The sequence below is a fragment of the Pseudophryne corroboree genome, chromosome 8, assembly GCF_028390025.1.
Source record: "Pseudophryne corroboree isolate aPseCor3 chromosome 8, aPseCor3.hap2, whole genome shotgun sequence".
In the NCBI taxonomy this organism is placed as follows: Eukaryota; Metazoa; Chordata; class Amphibia; order Anura; family Myobatrachidae; genus Pseudophryne; species Pseudophryne corroboree.
Window position 1 is genome coordinate 3,437,278 of NC_086451.1, and position 19,321 is coordinate 3,456,598.

A 19,321-nucleotide genomic window follows, 5' to 3' on the forward strand; every position below is an offset into this window, starting at 1 on the left:
ACCGCCTGTTACTGACTCCACTCGCTGCCACCACCAAACTCCTAACCTGCCGTGGCGTTTGGAACCACGGTTCTGCTCTGTATGTGCCGACGCACTGCCTTACCACATCTGTGTGGTACTGACGAATCCCCACTAGCCACTTGCTAGGCCTCTACCGGTAGCTGGCGGAAGGCGGAGCTTGGAGACGCTAGGTGCTTCCCTGGACAGCCGGAGGACGGGGCTAGGTTTGGCCTAACCCTGTTGGTCACAAGATGAAGCAGTCTTCTTGAGGCAAAGATGTTTATTGCTCAAATAACCTTTAAAAAGGCTCCTCCCTATTGCTAGGGGTAACAGCATACAATCAGATGTTTTCAGCAGAATAAGACGGAATAATACACCCTCCTATGGGCCAGCTGCCCTCCTTTTATCCCTCTCCAAGACCCCTTACCACAGGGGGTAAGCCCGCCCTGTGGTGCACAACCAATCAACGTTTACCCATGAGCTGTGCATGCTTTGGTCTCATGCACAGCTAACATTGTCCTCTATGGACAGTGGGGAGTGGTCGGTCTCTTTTGCCTCTCCCATCTTGGAGAATCAGGATACTCCCCGGTGCCGTTCAGTCTGGCTGGGGGGAAGTTTTCCCTCCTAAACTGACTTCCAGAAACCTGCCCGGGACCCCTCTCACTGCCTGCAGCCTGGATTTGGGCTCCAGAGCTGGGCAGCCTGGCTCCCCGGTCCAGGTTTCTTGGCACTACGGGTGATCTCCATGGAGCTCCAAGAAACCACTCAGCTTGTTTCATAGCTGAGCTGCTTCTCTTTCTCCCTGTGCCCCTTGGAAATGTGAGGCTGGATGGGAAAGCATTCCGTTTTTGGGGAAAAGGTCTGGGAGAATCCATCAGCCTGCACAGCCATGGATTCCCCCCTCCTGGGACACACAATCAAGTAAGTGCAATTTACCTTTAAATACATCACATTTAAATCACACTGTACATTTCCCTTTAAATATACACTGAGCCTGTGCCCCGCAGACTCTACATACTCAGGCACTGCAGTGCCTTACAACACACTGTATGTCATTAAATTTTTTACACAATGTCTTGTTATTTAACTACTGTGCCCAGCGCTCAGCGCTGGGCTTCCCTAGCCCTGCAGCCTGGCTGCTAGGGCTCTCTCTCAGTGCTGGAGGTATGGGGCTGGCTTCCCCCATCCTCCCTTCCTGCCTCTGGGGTTCCAGGGAGCTGGCTCTCCCTGTCCCCCCCCAGTGTGGCACTACTCAGTGGCCTCACCGCACAGTGCGGCGCACCCCCCTGTACCGAAAGCCCGGTGGCCCAGGACACTTGTCCCGGCCGCCGTGACTCTGGCTTGTTTCAGCGCTGAGGCGCCGGGAGCGTAGCTCCCGGACCCCAGCGCTCACCATCCTAATTCACCCACGCCGCTAGGGAGCCGGCTAGCCCGGTCCCCCCTGAGCGGCGCTGACTTGTGGCCTCGCCGCAGCGTCCGGCGGGGAGCCGGGCTGCGGCGCACCCCCCCTCGCCGGCTAGCAGCCCGGGACGTCCGTCCCGGCTGCTGCGGCTGGCCACCCGTGCTGGGCTGAGGCACCGGGAGCAGAGTTCCCGGCCCCCAGCGGCGGCTCTCACAGAGAGCACTGCAGCGGGAGCCGAGCTCCCAGCCGCAGCGCTCACCCTTCTCCCCGGCGCGCACACTCCAGTGCGCCCGGGGCTACACTGACTGCTGCCGGGAGCGGAGCTCCCGGATTCCGGCGGTCAGCGGCTGCCTTCTCTCCCCCGGCGCGCACACACTGCTGAGCGCGCCGGGGGGCTGTCCTCCCTGCCGTGGTCTCCGGAGAGGTCCGGGACCACGGCATATTTAAAAATACATTTTTTTTTCCACAGGGAACTACATTTTTCAAATCTGGCGCCAAGCGCCCATCACTTTTCAAATCTGGCGCCAAGCGCCCATTGTCTTGTTAAAATGGCGCCGGGCACTAGGGGTTAACCCCTTCAGTGCTGCGGCGGCCATTTGCCTCGTGGCTGGGGCTCTCCGGCCACAGTAGGTTTAAAATCTTATTATCTAATACAACCCATATATACTGTGTAACACCCTATATACCTATCTAATACCACCCATACATGCTGTGTAATACCCTATGGGGGTAATTCCAAGTTGATCGCAGCAGGATATTTTTTAGCAGTTGGGCAAAACCATGTGCACTGCAGGTGTGGCAGATATAACATGTGCAGAGAGAGTTAGATTTGGGTGGGTTATTTTGTTTCTGTGCAGGGTAAATACTGGCTGCTTTATTTTTACACTGCAATTTAGATTGCAGATTGAACTCACCACACCCAAATCTATCTCTCTCTGCACATGTTATATCTGCCCCCCCCCCCCCCTGCAGTGCACATGGTTTTACCCCCTATATACCTATCTACTGAGCTGCTCTATGGTCACACTGAGGTCTCTCCTGTACAATGAGCTGCTCTATGGTCACACTGAGGTCTCTCCTGTACAATGAGCTGCTCTATGGTCACACTGAGGTCTCTCCTGTACACTGAGCTGCTCTATGGTCACACTGAGGTCTTTCCTGTACACTGAGCTGCTCTATGGTCACACTGAGGTCTCTCCTGTACACTGAGCTGCTCTATGGTCACACTGAGGTCTCTCCTGTACACAGAGCTGCTCTATGGTCACACTGAGGTCTCTCCTGTACACTGAGCTGCTCTACTCCTGTACACTGAGCTGCTGTATGGTCACACTGAGGCCTCGCCTGTACACTGAGCTGCTGTATGGTCACACTGAGGTCTCTCCTGTACACTGAGCTGCTGTATGGTCACACTGAGGTCTCTCCTGTACACTGAGCTGCTCTATGGTCACACTGAGGTCTCTCCTGTACACTGAGCTGCTCTATGGTCACACTGAGGTCTCTCCTGTACACTGAGCTGCTCTATGGTCACACTGAGGTCTCTCCTGTACACAGAGCTGCTCTATGGTCACACTGAGGTCTCTCCTGTACACAGAGCTGCTCTATGGTCACACTGAGGTCTCTCCTGTACACTGAGCTGTTGTACGGTCACACTGAGGTCTCTCCTGTACACTGAGCTGCTCTACGGTCACACTGAGGTCTCTCCTGTACACTGAGCTGCTCTACGGTCACACTGAGGTCTCTCCTGTACACAGAGCTGCTCTACGGTCACACTGAGGTCTCTCCTGTACACTGAGCTGTTCTACGGTCACACTGAGGTCTCTCCTGTACACTGAGCTGCTCTACGGTCACACTGAGGTCTCTCCTGTACACTGAGCTGTTCTACGGTCACACTGAGGTCTCTCCTGTACACTGAGCTGCTCTACGGTCACACTGAGGTCTCTCCTGTACACTGAGCTGTTATACGGTCACACTGAGGTCTCTCCTGTACACTGAGCTGCTCTACGGTCACACTGAGGTCTCTCCTGTACACTGAGCTGCTCTACGGTCACACTGAGGTCTCTCCTGTACACTGAGCTGCTCTACGGTCACACTGAGGTCTCTCCTGTACACTGAGCTGCTCTACGGTCACACTGAGGTCTCTCCTGTACACAGAGCTGCTCTACGGTCACACTGAGGTCTCTCCTGTACACTGAGCTGTTCTACGGTCACACTGAGGTCTCTCCTGTACACTGAGCTGCTCTACGGTCACACTGAGGTCTCTCCTGTACACAGAGCTGCTCTATGGTCACACTGAGGTCTCTCCTGTACACTGAGCTGCTCTATGGTCACACTGAGGTCTCTCCTGTACACTGAGCTGCTCTATGGCCACACTGAGATCTCTCTCCTGTACACTGAGCTGCTCTATGGTCACACTGAGGTCTCTCCTGTACACTGAGCTGCTCTATGGTCACACTGAGGTCTCTCCTGTACACTGAGCTGCTCTACGGTCACACTGAGGTCTCTCCTGTACACTGAGCTGCTCTACGGTCACACTGAGGCCTCTCCTGTACACTGAGCTGCTCTACGGTCACACTGAGGCCTCGCCTGTACACTGAGGTGCTCTACGGTCACACTGAGGTCTCTCCTGTACACTGAGCTGTTCTACGGTCACACTGAGGTCTCTCCTGTACACTGAGCTGCTCTATGGTCACACTGAGGTCTCTCCTGTACACTGAGCTGCTCTATGGTCACACTGAGGTCTCTCCTGTACACTGAGCTGCTCTACGGTCACACTGAGGTCTCTCCTGTACACTGAGCTGTTCTACGGTCACACTGAGGTCTCTCCTGTACACTGAGCTGCTCTATGGTCACACTGAGGTCTCTCCTGTACACTGAGCTGCTCTATGGTCACACTGAGGTCTCTCCTGTACACTGAGCTGCTCTATGGTCACACTGAGGTCTCTCCTGTACACTGAGCTGCTGTATGGTCACACTGAGGTCTCTCCTGTACACTGAGCTGCTCTATGGTCACACTGAGGTCTCTCCTGTACACTGAGCTGCTCTATGGTCACACTGAGGTCTCTCCTGTACACTGAGCTGCTGTATGGTCACACTGAGGTCTCTCCTGTACACTGAGCTGCTCTATGGTCACACTGAGGTCTCTCCTGTACACTGAGCTGCTCTATGGTCACACTGAGGTCTCTCCTGTACACTGAGCTGCTCTATGGTCACACTGAGGTCTCTCCTGTACACAGAGCTGCTCTATGGTCACACTGAGGTCTCTCCTGTACACAGAGCTGCTCTATGGTCACACTGAGGTCTCTCCTGTACACTGAGCTGTTGTACGGTCACACTGAGGTCTCTCCTGTACACTGAGCTGCTCTACGGTCACACTGAGGTCTCTCCTGTACACTGAGCTGCTCTACGGTCACACTGAGGTCTCTCCTGTACACAGAGCTGCTCTACGGTCACACTGAGGTCTCTCCTGTACACTGAGCTGTTCTACGGTCACACTGAGGTCTCTCCTGTACACTGAGCTGCTCTACGGTCACACTGAGGTGTCTCCTGTACACTGAGCTGTTCTACGGTCACACTGAGGTCTCTCCTGTACACTGAGCTGCTCTACGGTCACACTGAGGTCTCTCCTGTACACTGAGCTGTTCTACGGTCACACTGAGGTCTCTCCTGTACACTGAGCTGCTCTACGGTCACACTGAGGTCTCTCCTGTACACTGAGCTGCTCTACGGTCACACTGAGGTCTCTCCTGTACACTGAGCTGCTCTACGGTCACACTGAGGTCTCTCCTGTACACTGAGCTGCTCTATGGTCACACTGAGGTCTCTCCTGTACACAGAGCTGCTCTACGGTCACACTGAGGTCTCTCCTGTACACTGAGCTGTTCTACGGTCACACTGAGGTCTCTCCTGTACACTGAGCTGCTCTACGGTCACACTGAGGTCTCTCCTGTACACAGAGCTGCTCTATGGTCACACTGAGGTCTCTCCTGTACACTGAGCTGCTCTATGGCCACACTGAGATCTCTCTCCTGTACACTGAGCTGCTCTATGGTCACACTGAGGTCTCTCCTGTACACTGAGCTGCTCTATGGTCACACTGAGGTCTCTCCTGTACACTGAGCTGCTCTATGGTCACACTGAGGTCTCTCCTGTACACTGAGCTGCTCTACGGTCACACTGAGGCCTCTCCTGTACACTGAGCTGCTCTACGGTCACACTGAGGCCTCGCCTGTACACTGAGGTGCTCTACGGTCACACTGAGGTCTCTCCTGTACACTGAGCTGTTCTACGGTCACACTGAGGTCTCTCCTGTACACTGAGCTGCTCTATGGTCACACTGAGGTCTCTCCTGTACACTGAGCTGCTCTATGGTCACACTGAGGTCTCTCCTGTACACTGAGCTGCTCTATGGTCACACTGAGGTCTCTCCTGTACACTGAGCTGCTCTATGGTCACACTGAGGTCTCTCCTGTACACTGAGCTGCTCTATGGTCACAGAACTTTAGTGATCTCCTACAGCAGGAACTTTTCTCATCTATCTGTAGGAACAGGGTATGGATGAAGCTGTAACTACTGAGAGCAGAATAATGACCACGAAACACTGCATTATAAACAGCGACACAGCAACACTTTATTTCTCATAAGTTATACAGTGAATAGTTACAGAGGAAATTGTATTTTAATGGAAGAAATCACATTTCACAGAGGAGATAGCTACTGACATATACCTGCAGAACAGTGCACTTTATCCAACACAGCCACGTAACTAGAGGCTTACCAGCACTCCACTAACTACAAGTCCAAGAATGCCAACCGCAGCTGCAGTCACTGCTCCCTACACTTGCACTAAACCAATGACAAACACAAATAAATAGAATTATGTACACCTTCTATGGAGTTTATACAGCTTCCGCGGAGCACTGAGGGGACTACATATTCTCTGTGCACTCTCAGGATAGGACAATCAGTGGCTCACATACTCTGCCAGCGATCAGGCCCACGGAGAGCCACAGATTGCCCAGGCGTGGCTGACACCAGAGTAAGGAGCGCTGCAGTGCTGCTTTCATGTACAAGTGGTGCCAGAGGCTGACAATTCATACGCAGATGTTCCGTCATGTCTCCCCCTTTGTGTTACATATAAATCCTGAACGTGTGTCTGCAGGAAGGGGTAATAAGTGATAAACTGGGCAGGATTGTGTACTACAAGTTACTAATTATATGTACTTAGAATGAGGCCCCCAATATGTTCTCTGCACCAATTGTACTTTGATGCGGTTTATTAAAATTTAACCTAACAGGGCAAGCGGCCATTTTGTGGGCGGGGCAGGTGTTAGGAACGCAGTAGATGGCACAGCGGAGGCGTTTTGTACCTCAGTCACTAGTAACACCTCGGCTCTCGTGTGGGCACAGATCAGATAAAACGTGGAATGTAGCTAGGAGTTGGGGACACAGGATGGAGAACGGTCGTCACTCAGTCTGGGGTACAGCTATAGTCGGTCCTTTGGGGTCATCAAATCGATCCATGGTTTTAAGATTCATCACCATGTGCAGCCCATAGGTCAGGATGAAGACAAAGAGCAAAGTGGTGATTAGACCCATCCAGATCCCGGGGGAGAAGAATCCAGCACAGTCACTGGCGGAAGAAAACTTCAGGCCAGTGACATTAAAACCCTGGATCTGGGGAGAGAAACAAGAAGGGATTACACAGCTCCACCTGAAGGAGACTTTAGGTACTGCAGCACAATGATCCCACATTTACACCAAAACCCCGGGGCCAACATGGTTCAAACCCAGGTCAGACCCTATTTACACTGCACGCGGGTGCTACCTGATCTGCTCTTCTCCAAGCGCTGGGGATCAAGCTCTCCCTATGCTGGTCATGGGGCCCGGGTCACCCATATAACGCTCCCCCGTTACAATGCTAACCACTGTGCCTCCATGATAATAATGGTAATGTAAAATAACACCAACTGGCAGAAGAAAGGAGATGACAAAAGACAATTGCTTGCCTGCGTAACCTGTCACCATAGCTGCACATTACACACCCCAGCACTTCCCATAACATGTAGCCGACTTACAGGAAGTGCGACCTACCTGGAAATTGGTGATGTGAAGCTGCCACTTGGAGCCGGTGGTGTTGCTGATCAGCAGAGAGTCGTGGACAGAGAGGCTGCTGACATACTGACAGTGAAAGGAGTAGCTGCTGGGAGCGCTCACTTGGGAAGCCAGGAAGGTGGCATTACTGGTGGCATTACTGACCTCCACCCGGCTCAGAGAGAACCAAGGGCGCGCAGACACCCTGTACCAGCGGCTTTCCAGATGAAATCTGAAGAGGAGAATAGGAAGTGTCACTGCTGGTACACACACAGGCAGCAAAACCGCCTATCCCATCATCAGCAACGCTAGATCCCGTTCTCCCAGTATTACAGACTACGCTACATATAAGGACTGCTCAGCCGAAAACACAGCACTCTTCATCTATCCAGCGGCCTGACCACACTCACTGTATTATACAGTGACATCACAGCGCTCCTCACCTATCCACACTCACTGTATTATACAGAGTGACATCACAGCGCTCCTCATCTATCCAGCGGCCTGACCGCACTCACTGCATCCTACAGTGACATCACAGCGCTCCTCACCTATCCAGCGGCCTGACCACACTCACTGTATCATACAGAGTGACATCACAGCGCTCCTCACCTATCCACACTCACTGTATTATACAGAGTGACATCACAGCGCTCCTCATCTATCCAGCGGCCTGACCGCACTCACTGTATCCTACAGTGACATCACAGCGCTCCTCATCTATCCAGCGGCCTGACCACACTCACTGTATCATACAGAGTGACTTCACAGCGCTCCTCACCTATCCACACTCACTGTATTATACAGAGTGACATCACAGCGCTCCTCATCTATCCAGCGGCCTGACCGCACTCACTGTATCCTACAGTGACATCACAGCGCTCCTCACCTATCCAGCGGCCTGACCACACTCACTGTATCATACAGAGTGACATCACAGCGCTCCTCACCTATCCAGCGGCCTGACCACACTCACTGTATCATACAGAGTGACATCACAGCACTACTCACCTATCAAGCGGCCTGACCACACTCACTGTATCATACAGAGTGACATCACAGCGCTACTCACCTATCCAGCGGCCTGACCACACTCACTGTATCATACAGAGTGACATCACAGCGCTCCTCACCTATCCAGCGGCCTGACCACACTCACTGTATCATACAGAGTGACATCACAGCGCTCCTCACCTATCCAGCGGCCTGACCACACTCACTGTATCATACAGAGTGACATCACAGCACTACTCACCTATCAAGCGGCCTGACCACACTCACTGTATCATACAGAGTGACATCACAGCGCTACTCACCTATCCAGCGGCCTGACCACACTCCCTGTATCATACAGAGTGACATCACAGCGCTACTCACCTATCCAGCGGCCTGACCACACTCACTGTATCATACAGAGTGACATCACAGCGCTACTCACCTATCCAGCGGCCTGACCACACTCACTGTATCATACAGAGTGACATCACAGCACTACTCACCTATCAAGCGGCCTGACCACACTCCCTGTATCATACAGAGTGACATCACAGCGCTCCTCACCTATCCAGCGGCCTGACCACACTCACTGTATCATACAGAGTGACATCACAGCGCTCCTCATCTATCCAGCGGCCTGACCACACTCACTGTATTATACAGTGTGACATCACAGCGCTCCTCATCTATCCAGCGGCCTGACCGCACTCACTGTATCATACAGAGTGACATAACAGCGCTCCTCACCTATCCAGCGGCCTGACCGCACTCACTGTATCATACAGTGTGACATCACAGCGCTCCTCACCTATCCACACTCACTGTATTATACAGAGTGACATCACAACGCTCCTCACCTATCCAGCGGCCTGACCGCACTCACTGTATTATACAGTGACATCATAGCGCTCCTCACCTATCCAGCGGCCTGACCGCACTCACTGTATTATACAGAGTGACATCACAGCGCTCCTCACCTATCCAGCGGCCTGACCACACTCACTGTATTATACAGAGTGACATCACAGCGCTCCTCATCTATCCAGCGGCCTGACCACACTCACTGTATCATACAGAGTGACATCACAGCGCTCCTCATCTATCCACACTCACTGTATTATACAGAGTGACATCACAGCGCTCCTCACCTATCCACACTCACTGTATTATACAGAGTGACATCACAGCGCTCCTCATCTATCCACACTCACTGTATTATACAGAGTGACATCACAGCGCTCCTCACCTATCCACACTCACTGTATCATACAGAGTGACATCACAGCGCTCCTCACCTATCCAGCGGCCTGACCACACTCACTGTATTATACAGAGTGACATCACAGCGCTCCTCACCTATCCAGCGGCCTGACCACACTCACTGTATTATACAGAGTGACATCATAGCGCTCCTCACCTATCCAGCGGCCTGACCGCACTCACTGTATTATACAGAGTGACATCACAGCGCTCCTCACCTATCCACACTCACTGTATTATACAGAGTGACATCATAGCGCTCCTCGCCTATCCAGCGGCCTGACCGCACTCACTGTATTATACAGAGTGACATCACAGCGCTCCTCACCTATCCAGCGGCCTGACCACACTCACTGTATCATACAGAGTGACATCACAGCGCTCCTCACCTATCCAGCGGCCTGACCGCACTCACTGTATCATACAGAGTGACATCACAGCGCTCCTCACCTATCCAGCGGCCTGACCGCACTCACTGTATCATACAGAGTGACATCACAGCGCTCCTGACCTATCCAGCGGCCTGACCGCACTCACTGTACTATACAGTGTGACATCACAGCGCTCCTCACCTATCCAGCGGCCTGACCACACTCACTGTATTATACAGAGTGACATCACAGCGCTCCTCACCTATCCAGCGGCCTGACCACACTCACTGTATCATACAGTGTGACATCACAGCGCTCCTCACCTATCCAGCGGCCTGACCGCACTCACTGTATCATACAGAGTGACATCACAGCGCTCCTCACCTATCCAGCGGCCTGACCACACTCCCTGTACTATACAGAGTGACATCACAGCGCTCCTCACCTATCCAGCGGCCTGACCACACTCACTGTATTATACAGAGTGACATCACAGCGCTCCTCACCTATCCAGCGGCCTGACCGCACTCACTGTATCATACAGAGTGACATCACAGCGCTCCTCACCTATCCAGCGGCCTGACCACACTCCCTGTACTATACAGAGTGACATCATAGCGCTCCTCACCTATCCAGCAGCCTGACCACACTCACTGTATCATACAGTGACATCATAGCGCTCCTCACCTATCCAGCGGCCTGACCACACTCACTGTATTATACAGAGTGACATCACAGCGCTCCTCACCTATCCAGCGGCCTGACCACACTCACTGTATTATACAGAGTGACATCATAGCGCTCCTCACCTATCCAGCAGCCTGACCACACTCACTGTATCATACAGTGACATCATAGCGCTCCTCACCTATCCAGCGGCCTGACCACACTCACTGTATTATACAGAGTGACATCACAGCGCTCCTCACCTATCCAGCGGCCTGACTGCACTCACTGTATTTATACAGAGTGACATCACAGCACTCCTCACCTATCCAGCGGCCTGACCACACTCACTGTATCATACAGAGTGACATCACAGCGCTCCTCACCTATCCAGCGGCCTGACCACACTCACTGTATCATACAGAGTGACATCACAGCGCTCCTCACCTATCCAGCGGCCTGACCACACTCACTGTATCATACAGAGTGACATCACAGCGCTCCTCACCTATCCAGCGGCCTGACCACACTCACTGTATCATACAGAGTGACATCATAGCGCTCCTCACCTATCCAGCGGCCTGACCACACTCACTGTATTATACAGAGTGACATCATAGCGCTCCTCACCTATCCAGCGGCCTGACCACACTCACTGTATCATACAGAGTGACATCACAGCGCTCCTCACCTATCCAGCGGCCTGACCACACTCACTGTATTATACAGAGTGACATCATAGCGCTCCTCACCTATCCAGCGGCCTGACCACACTCACTGTATCATACAGAGTGACATCATAGCGCTCCTCACCTATCCAGCGGCCTGACCACACTCACTGTATCATACAGTGACATCATAGCGCTCCTCACCTATCCAGCGGCCTGACCGCACTCACTGTATCATACAGTGACATCATAGCGCTCCTCACCTATCCAGCGGCCTGACCGCACTCACTGTATCATACAGAGTGACATCACAGCGCTCCTCACCTATCCAGCGGCCTGACCACACTCACTGTATCATACAGAGTGACATCATAGCGCTCCTCACCTATCCAGCGGCCTGACCGCACTCACTGTATTATACAGAGTGACATCACAGCGCTCCTCACCTATCCAGCAGCCTGACCACACTCACTGTATCATACAGTGTGACATCACAGCGCTCCTCACCTATCCAGCGGCCTGACCACACTCACTGTATTATACAGAGTGACATCATAGCGCTCCTCACCTATCCAGCGGCCTGACCACACTCACTGTATTATACAGAGTGACATCATAGCGCTCCTCACCTATCCAGCGGCCTGACTGCACTCACTGTATTTATACAGAGTGACATCACAGCGCTCCTCACCTATCCAGCGGCCTGACCACACTCACTGTATCATACAGAGTGACATCACAGCGCTCCTCACCTATCCAGCGGCCTGACCACACTCACTGTATCATACAGAGTGACATCACAGCGCTCCTCACCTATCCAGCGGCCTGACCACACTCACTGTATCATACAGAGTGACATCACAGCGCTCCTCACCTATCCAGCGGCCTGACCACACTCACTGTATCATACAGAGTGACATCATAGCGCTCCTCACCTATCCAGCGGCCAGACCACACTCACTGTATCATACAGAGTGACATCACAGCGCTCCTCACCTATCCAGCGGCCTGACCACACTCACTGTATCATACAGAGACATCACAGCACTCCTCACCTATCCAGCGGCCTGACCGCACTCACTGTATCATACAGAGTGACATCACAGCGCTCCTCACCTATCCAGCAGCCTGACCACACTCACTGTATCATACAGTGTGACATCATAGCGCTCCTCACCTATCCAGCGGCCTGACCACACTCACTGTATCATACAGAGTGACATCACAGCGCTCCTCACCTATCCAGCGGCCTGACCACACTCACTGTATCATACAGAGTGACATCACAGCGCTCCTCACCTATCCAGCGGCCTGACCACACTCACTGTATTATACAGAGTGACATCATAGCGCTCCTCACCTATCCAGCGGCCTGACCACACTCACTGTATCATACAGAGTGACATCACAGCGCTCCTCACCTATCCAGCGGCCTGACCACACTCACTGTATCATACAGAGTGACATCACAGCGCTCCTCACCTATCCAGCGGCCTGACCACACTCACTGTATCATACAGAGTGAAAAAGAAACAGTCCTAGGGGGAGATTCAATTGTTTGACAAGTCAGTTGGGTATCTAATAGACAAGAAAAAACAGACACCCAACCGACTTTTCAAACATTTGAATTCCCCCCATAGTGCATCCGTCACTTACCGTACTTGCAGACCATTCTCATAATTCAGGACCAGGCTGCAAGACACAAAGAAATATTATTATACATAATCCTTCATATAAGTAGCTATATAATGGAGCATGGTGCAGCAGGGTGACAATCTATGGGCAGGTAGGTGTAATATGCCCACAGCGGTATCAGGTGAAAGGATGAGGAGGGTGTTCTTGTATCTCACACCCAATACTCTATGTCTATCACTGGTGGTCAGTTTTCCGAGCACTTCGGATTATAATGAAAGACACTATGTGATTTTCTAGTATTTTGCAACTAAAATGTAATAATCTGTAGATAATAGAGGAATTGTGCAAATTGTAATATTATATACCGAATAAACCCATCATGTATTTCCTGTTCCTGCAGCACTGAATCTTTATAAAAGCCATTTATTTTATATTCATTTTATTATAATACCAGCTGAATACCCGTGCTTCGCTACAGAACTTCAAGTATAATGCCAATCTTTGTCAGGCCGCACCTCTGGGTAGGTCTTCCCCCGGACTGATGCTGTCAAAATGCTGGCACTGAGGAGAATGATCCGCCTTCTCTGCCCGTCCCGCCTATGATGCTGCCCTGCTCAGTGCTGTACATGCTGGTGCTGAGGAGAATAATCCACCTCCTTCTCTGCCCGTCCCGCCTATGATGCTGCCCTGCTCAGTGCTGTAACTGCTGGTGCTGAGGAGAATAATCCGCCTCCTTCTCTGCCCCGTCCCACCTCTGATGCTGCCCTGCTCAGTGCTGTAACTGCTGGTGCTGAGGAGAATAATCCGCCTCCTTCTCTGCCCCGTCCTGCCTCTGATGCTGCCCTGCTCAGTGCTGTACATGCTGGTGCTGAGGAGAATAATCCGCCTCCTTCTCTGCCCCGTCCTGCCTCTGATGCTGCCCTGCTCAGTGCTGTACATGCTGGTGCTGAGGAGAATAATCTGCCTCCTTCTCTGCCCCGTCCTGCCTCTGATGCTGCCCTGCTCAGTGCTGTACATGCTGGTGCTGAGGAGAATAATCTGCCTCCTTCTCTGCCCCGTCCTGCCTCTGATGCTGCCCTGCTCAGTGATGTAACTGCTGGTGCTGAGGAGAATAATCCGCCTCCTTCTCTGCCCCGTCCCGCCTCTGATGCTGCCCTGCTCAGTGCTGTAACTGCTGGTGCTGAGGAGAATAATCCACCTCCTTCTCTGCCCGTCCCGCCTATGATGCTGCCCTGCTCAGTGCTGTAACTGCTGGTGCTGAGGAGAATAATCCGCCTCCTTCTCTGCCCCGTCCCACCTCTGATGCTGCCCTGCTCAGTGCTGTAACTGCTGGTGCTGAGGAGAATAATCCGCCTCCTCCTCTGCCCCGTCCTGCCTCTGATGCTGCCCTGCTCAGTGCTGTACATGCTGGTGCTGAGGAGAATAATCTGCCTCCTTCTCTGCCCCGTCCTGCCTCTGATGCTGCCCTGCTCAGTGATGTAACTGCTGGTGCTGAGGAGAATAATCCGCCTCCTTCTCTGCCCCGTCCCGCCTCTGATGCTGCCCTGCTCAGTGCTGTAACTGCTGGTGCTGAGGAGAATAATTCGCCTCCTTCTCTGCCCCGTCCCACCTCTGATGCTGCCCTGCTCAGTGATGTAACTGCTGGTGCTGAGGAGAATAATCCACCTCCTTCTCTGCCCCGTCCCACCTCTGATGCTGCCCTGCTCAGTGATGTAACTGCTGGTGCTGAGGAGAATAATCCTCCTCCTTCTCTGCCCCGTCCCGCCTCTGATGCTGCCCTGCTCAGTGCTGTAACTGCTGGTGCTGAGGAGAATAATCCGCCTCCTTCTCTGCCCCGTCCCTCCTCTGATGCTGCCCTGCTCAGTGCTGTAACTGCTGGTGCTGAGGAGAATAATCTGCCTCCTTCTCTGCCCCGTCCCACCTCTGATGCTGCCCTGCTCAGTGCTGTAACTGCTGGTGCTGAGGAGAATAATCTGCCTCCTTCTCTGCCCCGTCCCTCCTCTGATGCTGCCCTGCTCAGTGCTGTAACTGCTGGTGCTGAGGAGAATAATCTGCCTCCTTCTCTGCCCCGTCCCACCTCTGATGCTGCCCTGCTCAGTGCTGTAACTGCTGGTGCTGAGGAGAATAATCTGCCTCCTTCTCTGCCCCGTCCCGCCTTTGATGCTGACCTGCTCAGTGCTGTACATGATGGTGCTGAGGAGAATAATCTGCCTCCTTCTCTGACCCGTCCCTCCTCTGATGCTGCCCTGCTCAGTGCTGTACATGCTGGTGCTGAGGAGAATAATCCTCCTCCTTCTCTGCCCTGTCCCGCCTCTGATGCTGCCCTGCTCAGTGCTGTACATGCTGGTACTGAGGAGAATAATCCGCCTCCTTCTCTGCCCCGTCCTGCCTCTGATACTGCCCTGCTCAGTGCTGTAACTGCTGGTGCTGAGGAGAATAATCTGCCTCCTTCTCTGCCCCGTCCCACCTCTGATGCTGCCCTGCTCAGTGCTGTAACTGCTGGTGCTGAGGAGAATAATCTGCCTCCTTCTCTGCCCCGTCCCGCCTTTGATGCTGACCTGCTCAGTGCTGTAACTGCTGGTGCTGAGGAGAATAATCCGCCTCCTTCTCTGCCCTGTCCCGCCTCTGATGCTGCCATGCTCAGTGCTGTAACTGCTGGTGCTGAGGAGAATAATCTGCCTCCTTCTCTGCCCCGTCCCGCCTTTGATGCTGACCTGCTCAGTGCTGTAACTGCTGGTGCTGAGGAGAATAATCTGCCTCCTTCTCTGCCCCGTCCCTCCTCTGATGCTGCCCTGCTCAGTGCTGTAACTGCTGGTGCTGAGGAGAATAATCCACCTCCTTCTCTGCCCCGTCCTGTCTCTGATGCTGCCCTGCTCAGTGCTGTAACTGCTGGTGCTGAGGAGAATAATCCTCCTCCTTCTCTGCCCCGTCCCTCCTCTGATGCTGCCCTGCTCAGTGCTGTAACTGCTGGTGCTGAGGAGAATAATCCACCTCCTTCTCTGCCCCGTCCCGCCTCTGATGCTGCCCTGCTCAGTGCTGTATCTCCTGGTGCTGAGGAGAATAATCCGCCTCCTTCTCTGCCCCGTCCCGCCTCTGATGCTGCCCTGCTCAGTGCTGTACATGCTGGTGCTGAGGAGAATAATCCACCTCCTTCTCTGCCCCATCCCGCCTCTGATGCTGCCCTGCTCAGTGCTGTATCTCCTGGTGCTGAGGAGAATAATCCGCCTCCTTCTCTGCCCCGTCCCGCCTCTGATGCTGCCCTGCTCAGTGCTGTACATGCTGGTGCTGAGGAGAATAATCCACCTCCTTCTCTGCCCCATCCCGCCTCTGATGCTGCCCTGCTCAGTGCTGTATCTGCTGGTGCTGAGGAGAATAATCCGCCTCCTTCTCTGCCCCGTCCCACCTCTGATGCTGCCCTGCTCAGTGCTGTACATGCTGGTGCTGAGGAGAATAATGCGCCTCCTTCTCTGCCCCGTCCTGCCTCTGATGCTGCCCTGCTCAGTGCTGTAACTGCTGGTGCTGAGGAGAATAATCCGCATCCTTCTCTGCCCCGTCCTGTCTCTGATGCTGCCCTGCGCACTGCTGTATCTGCTGGTGCTGAGGAGAATAATCCTCCTCCTTCTCTGCCCTGTCCCGCCTCTGATGCTGCCCTGCTCAGTGCTGTAACTGCTGGTGCTGAGGAGAATAATCTGCCTCCTTCTCTGACCCGTCCCTCCTCTGATGCTGCCCTGCTCAGTGCTGTAACTGCTGGTGCTGAGGAGAATAATCCGCCTCCTTCTCTGCCCCGTCCCACCTCTGATGCTGCCCTGCTCAGTGCTGTAACTGCTGGTGCTGAGGAGAATAATCCGCCTCCTTCTCTGCCCCGTCCCTCCTCTGATGCTGCCCTGCTCAGTGCTGTACATGCTGGTGCTGAGGAGAATAATCCACCTCCTTCTCTGCCCCATCCCGCCTCTGATGCTGCCCTGCTCAGTGCTGTATCTGATGGTGCTGAGGAGAATAATCCGCCTCATTCTCTGCCCTGTCCCGCCTCTGATGCTGCCCTGCTCAGTGCTGTAACTGCTGGTGCTGAGGAGAATAATCCGCCTCCTCCTCTGCCCCGTCCTGCCTCTGATGCTGCCCTGCTCAGTGCTGTACATTCTGGTGCTGAGGAGAATAATCTGCCTCCTTCTCTGCCCCGTCCTGCCTCTGATGCTGCCCTGCTCAGCGCTGTACATGCTGGTGCTGAGGAGAATAATCCGCCTTCTTCTCTGCCCCATCCCGCCTCTCATGCTGCCCTGCGCACTGCTGTATCTGCTGGTGCTGAGGAGAATAATCCTCCTCCTTCTCTGCCCTGTCCCGCCTCTGATGCTGCCCTGCTCAGTGCTGTAACTGCTGGTGCTGAGGAGAATAATCTGCCTCCTTCTCTGACCCGTCCCTCCTCTGATGCTGCCCTGCTCAGTGCTGTAACTGCTGGTGCTGAGGAGAATAATCCGCCTCCTTCTCTGCCCCGTCCCACCTCTGATGCTGCCCTGCTCAGTGCTGTAACTGCTGGTGCTGAGGAGAATAATCCGCCTCCTTCTCTGCCCCGTCCCTCCTCTGATGCTGCCCTGCTCAGTGCTGTACATGCTGGTGCTGAGGAGAATAATCCACCTCCTTCTCTGCCCCATCCCGCCTCTGATGCTGCCCTGCTCAGTGCTGTATCTGATGGTGCTGAGGAGAATAATCCGCCTCATTCTCTGCCCTGTCCCGCCTCTGATGCTGCCCTGCTCAGTGCTGTAACTGCTGGTGCTGAGGAGAATAATCCGCCTCCTCCTCTGCCCCGTCCTGCCTCTGATGCTGCCCTGCTCAGTGCTGTACATTCTGGTGCTGAGGAGAATAATCTGCCTCCTTCTCTGCCCCGTCCTGCCTCTGATGCTGCCCTGCTCAGCGCTGTACATGCTGGTGCTGAGGAGAATAATCCGCCTTCTTCTCTGCCCCATCCCGCCTCTGATGCTGCCCTGCGCACTGCTGTATCTGCTGGTGCTGAGGAGAATAATCCGCCTCCTTCTCTGCCCTGTCCCACCTCTGATGCTGCCCTGCTCAGTGATGTAACTGCTGGTGCTGAGGAGAATAATCCTCCTCCTTCTCTGCCCTGTCCTGCCTCTGATGCTGCCCTGCTCAGTGCTGTACATGCTGGTACCGAGGAGAATAATCCACCTCCTTCTCTGCCCCATCCCACCTCTGATGCTGCCCTGCTCAGTGCTGTAACTGCTGGTGCTGAGGAGAATAATCCGCCTCCTTCTCTGCCCCGTCCCGCCTCTGATGCTGCCTTGCTCAGTGCTGTACATGCTGGTGCTGAGGAGAATAATCCGCCTCCTCCTCTGCCCCGTCCTGCCTCTGATGCTGCCCTGCTCAGTGCTGTACATGGTGGTGCTGAGGAGAATAATCTGCCTCCTTCTCTGCCCCGTCCTGCCTCTGATGCTGCCCTGCTCAGTGCTGTAACTGCTGGTGCTGAGGAGAATAATCCGCCTCCTTCTCTACCCCGTCCCGCCTCTGATGCTGCCCTGCTCAGTGCTGTAACTGCTGGTGCTGAGGAGAATAATTCGCCTCCTTCTCTGCCCCGTCCCGCCTCTGATGCTGCCCTGCTCAGTGCTGTACATGCTGGTGCTGAGGAGAATAATCCACCTCCTTCTCTGCCCCGTCCCACCTCTGATGCTGCCCTGCTCAGTGCTGTAACTGCTGGTGCTGAGGAGAATAATACTCCTCCTTCTCTGCCCTGTCCCGCCTCTGATGCTGCCCTGCTCAGTGCTGTAACTGCTGGTGCTGAGGAGAATAATCCGCCTTCTTCTCTGCCCCATCCCGCCTCTGATGCTGCCCTGCTCAGTGCTGTAACTGCTGGTGCTGAGGAGAATAATACTCCTCCTTCTCTGCCCCGTCCTGCCTCTGATGCTGCCCTGCTCAGCGCTGTACATGCTGGTGCTGAGGAGAATAATCCGCCTTCTTCTCTGCCCCATCCCGCCTCTGATGCTGCCCTGCGCACTGCTGTATCTGCTGGTGCTGAGGAGAATAATCCGCCTCCTTCTCTGCCCTGTCCCACCTCTGATGCTGCCCTGCTCAGTGATGTAACTGCTGGTGCTGAGGAGAATAATCCACCTCCTTCTCTGCCCCATCCCGCCTCTGATGCTGCCCTGCTCAGTGCTGTATCTGCTGGTGCTGAGGAGAATAATCCGCCTCCTTCTCTGCCCCGTCCCACCTCTGATGCTGCCCTGCTCAGT

At 53.9% G+C, this 19,321-nt stretch overlaps 1 protein-coding gene across 1 annotated transcript in view; it reads right to left on the bottom strand.

Annotated features, from left to right (window-relative positions):
* Positions 1-6,004: 6,004 nt before the first annotated feature.
* Positions 6,005-19,321, bottom strand: part of ATP6AP1 (ATPase H+ transporting accessory protein 1) — a 90,584-nt gene continuing 77,267 nt past the window's right edge. Inside the window, exons 8-10 of the mRNA XM_063935827.1 lie at positions 13,110-13,145; positions 7,493-7,724; positions 6,005-7,075 (exon numbers count right to left, since the gene is read on the bottom strand). Of these exons, the coding sequence (XP_063791897.1) occupies positions 6,866-7,075; positions 7,493-7,724; positions 13,110-13,145 (478 nt within the window). The 3' untranslated portion in view covers positions 6,005-6,865. The remainder of the gene's footprint in view (positions 7,076-7,492; positions 7,725-13,109; positions 13,146-19,321) is intronic.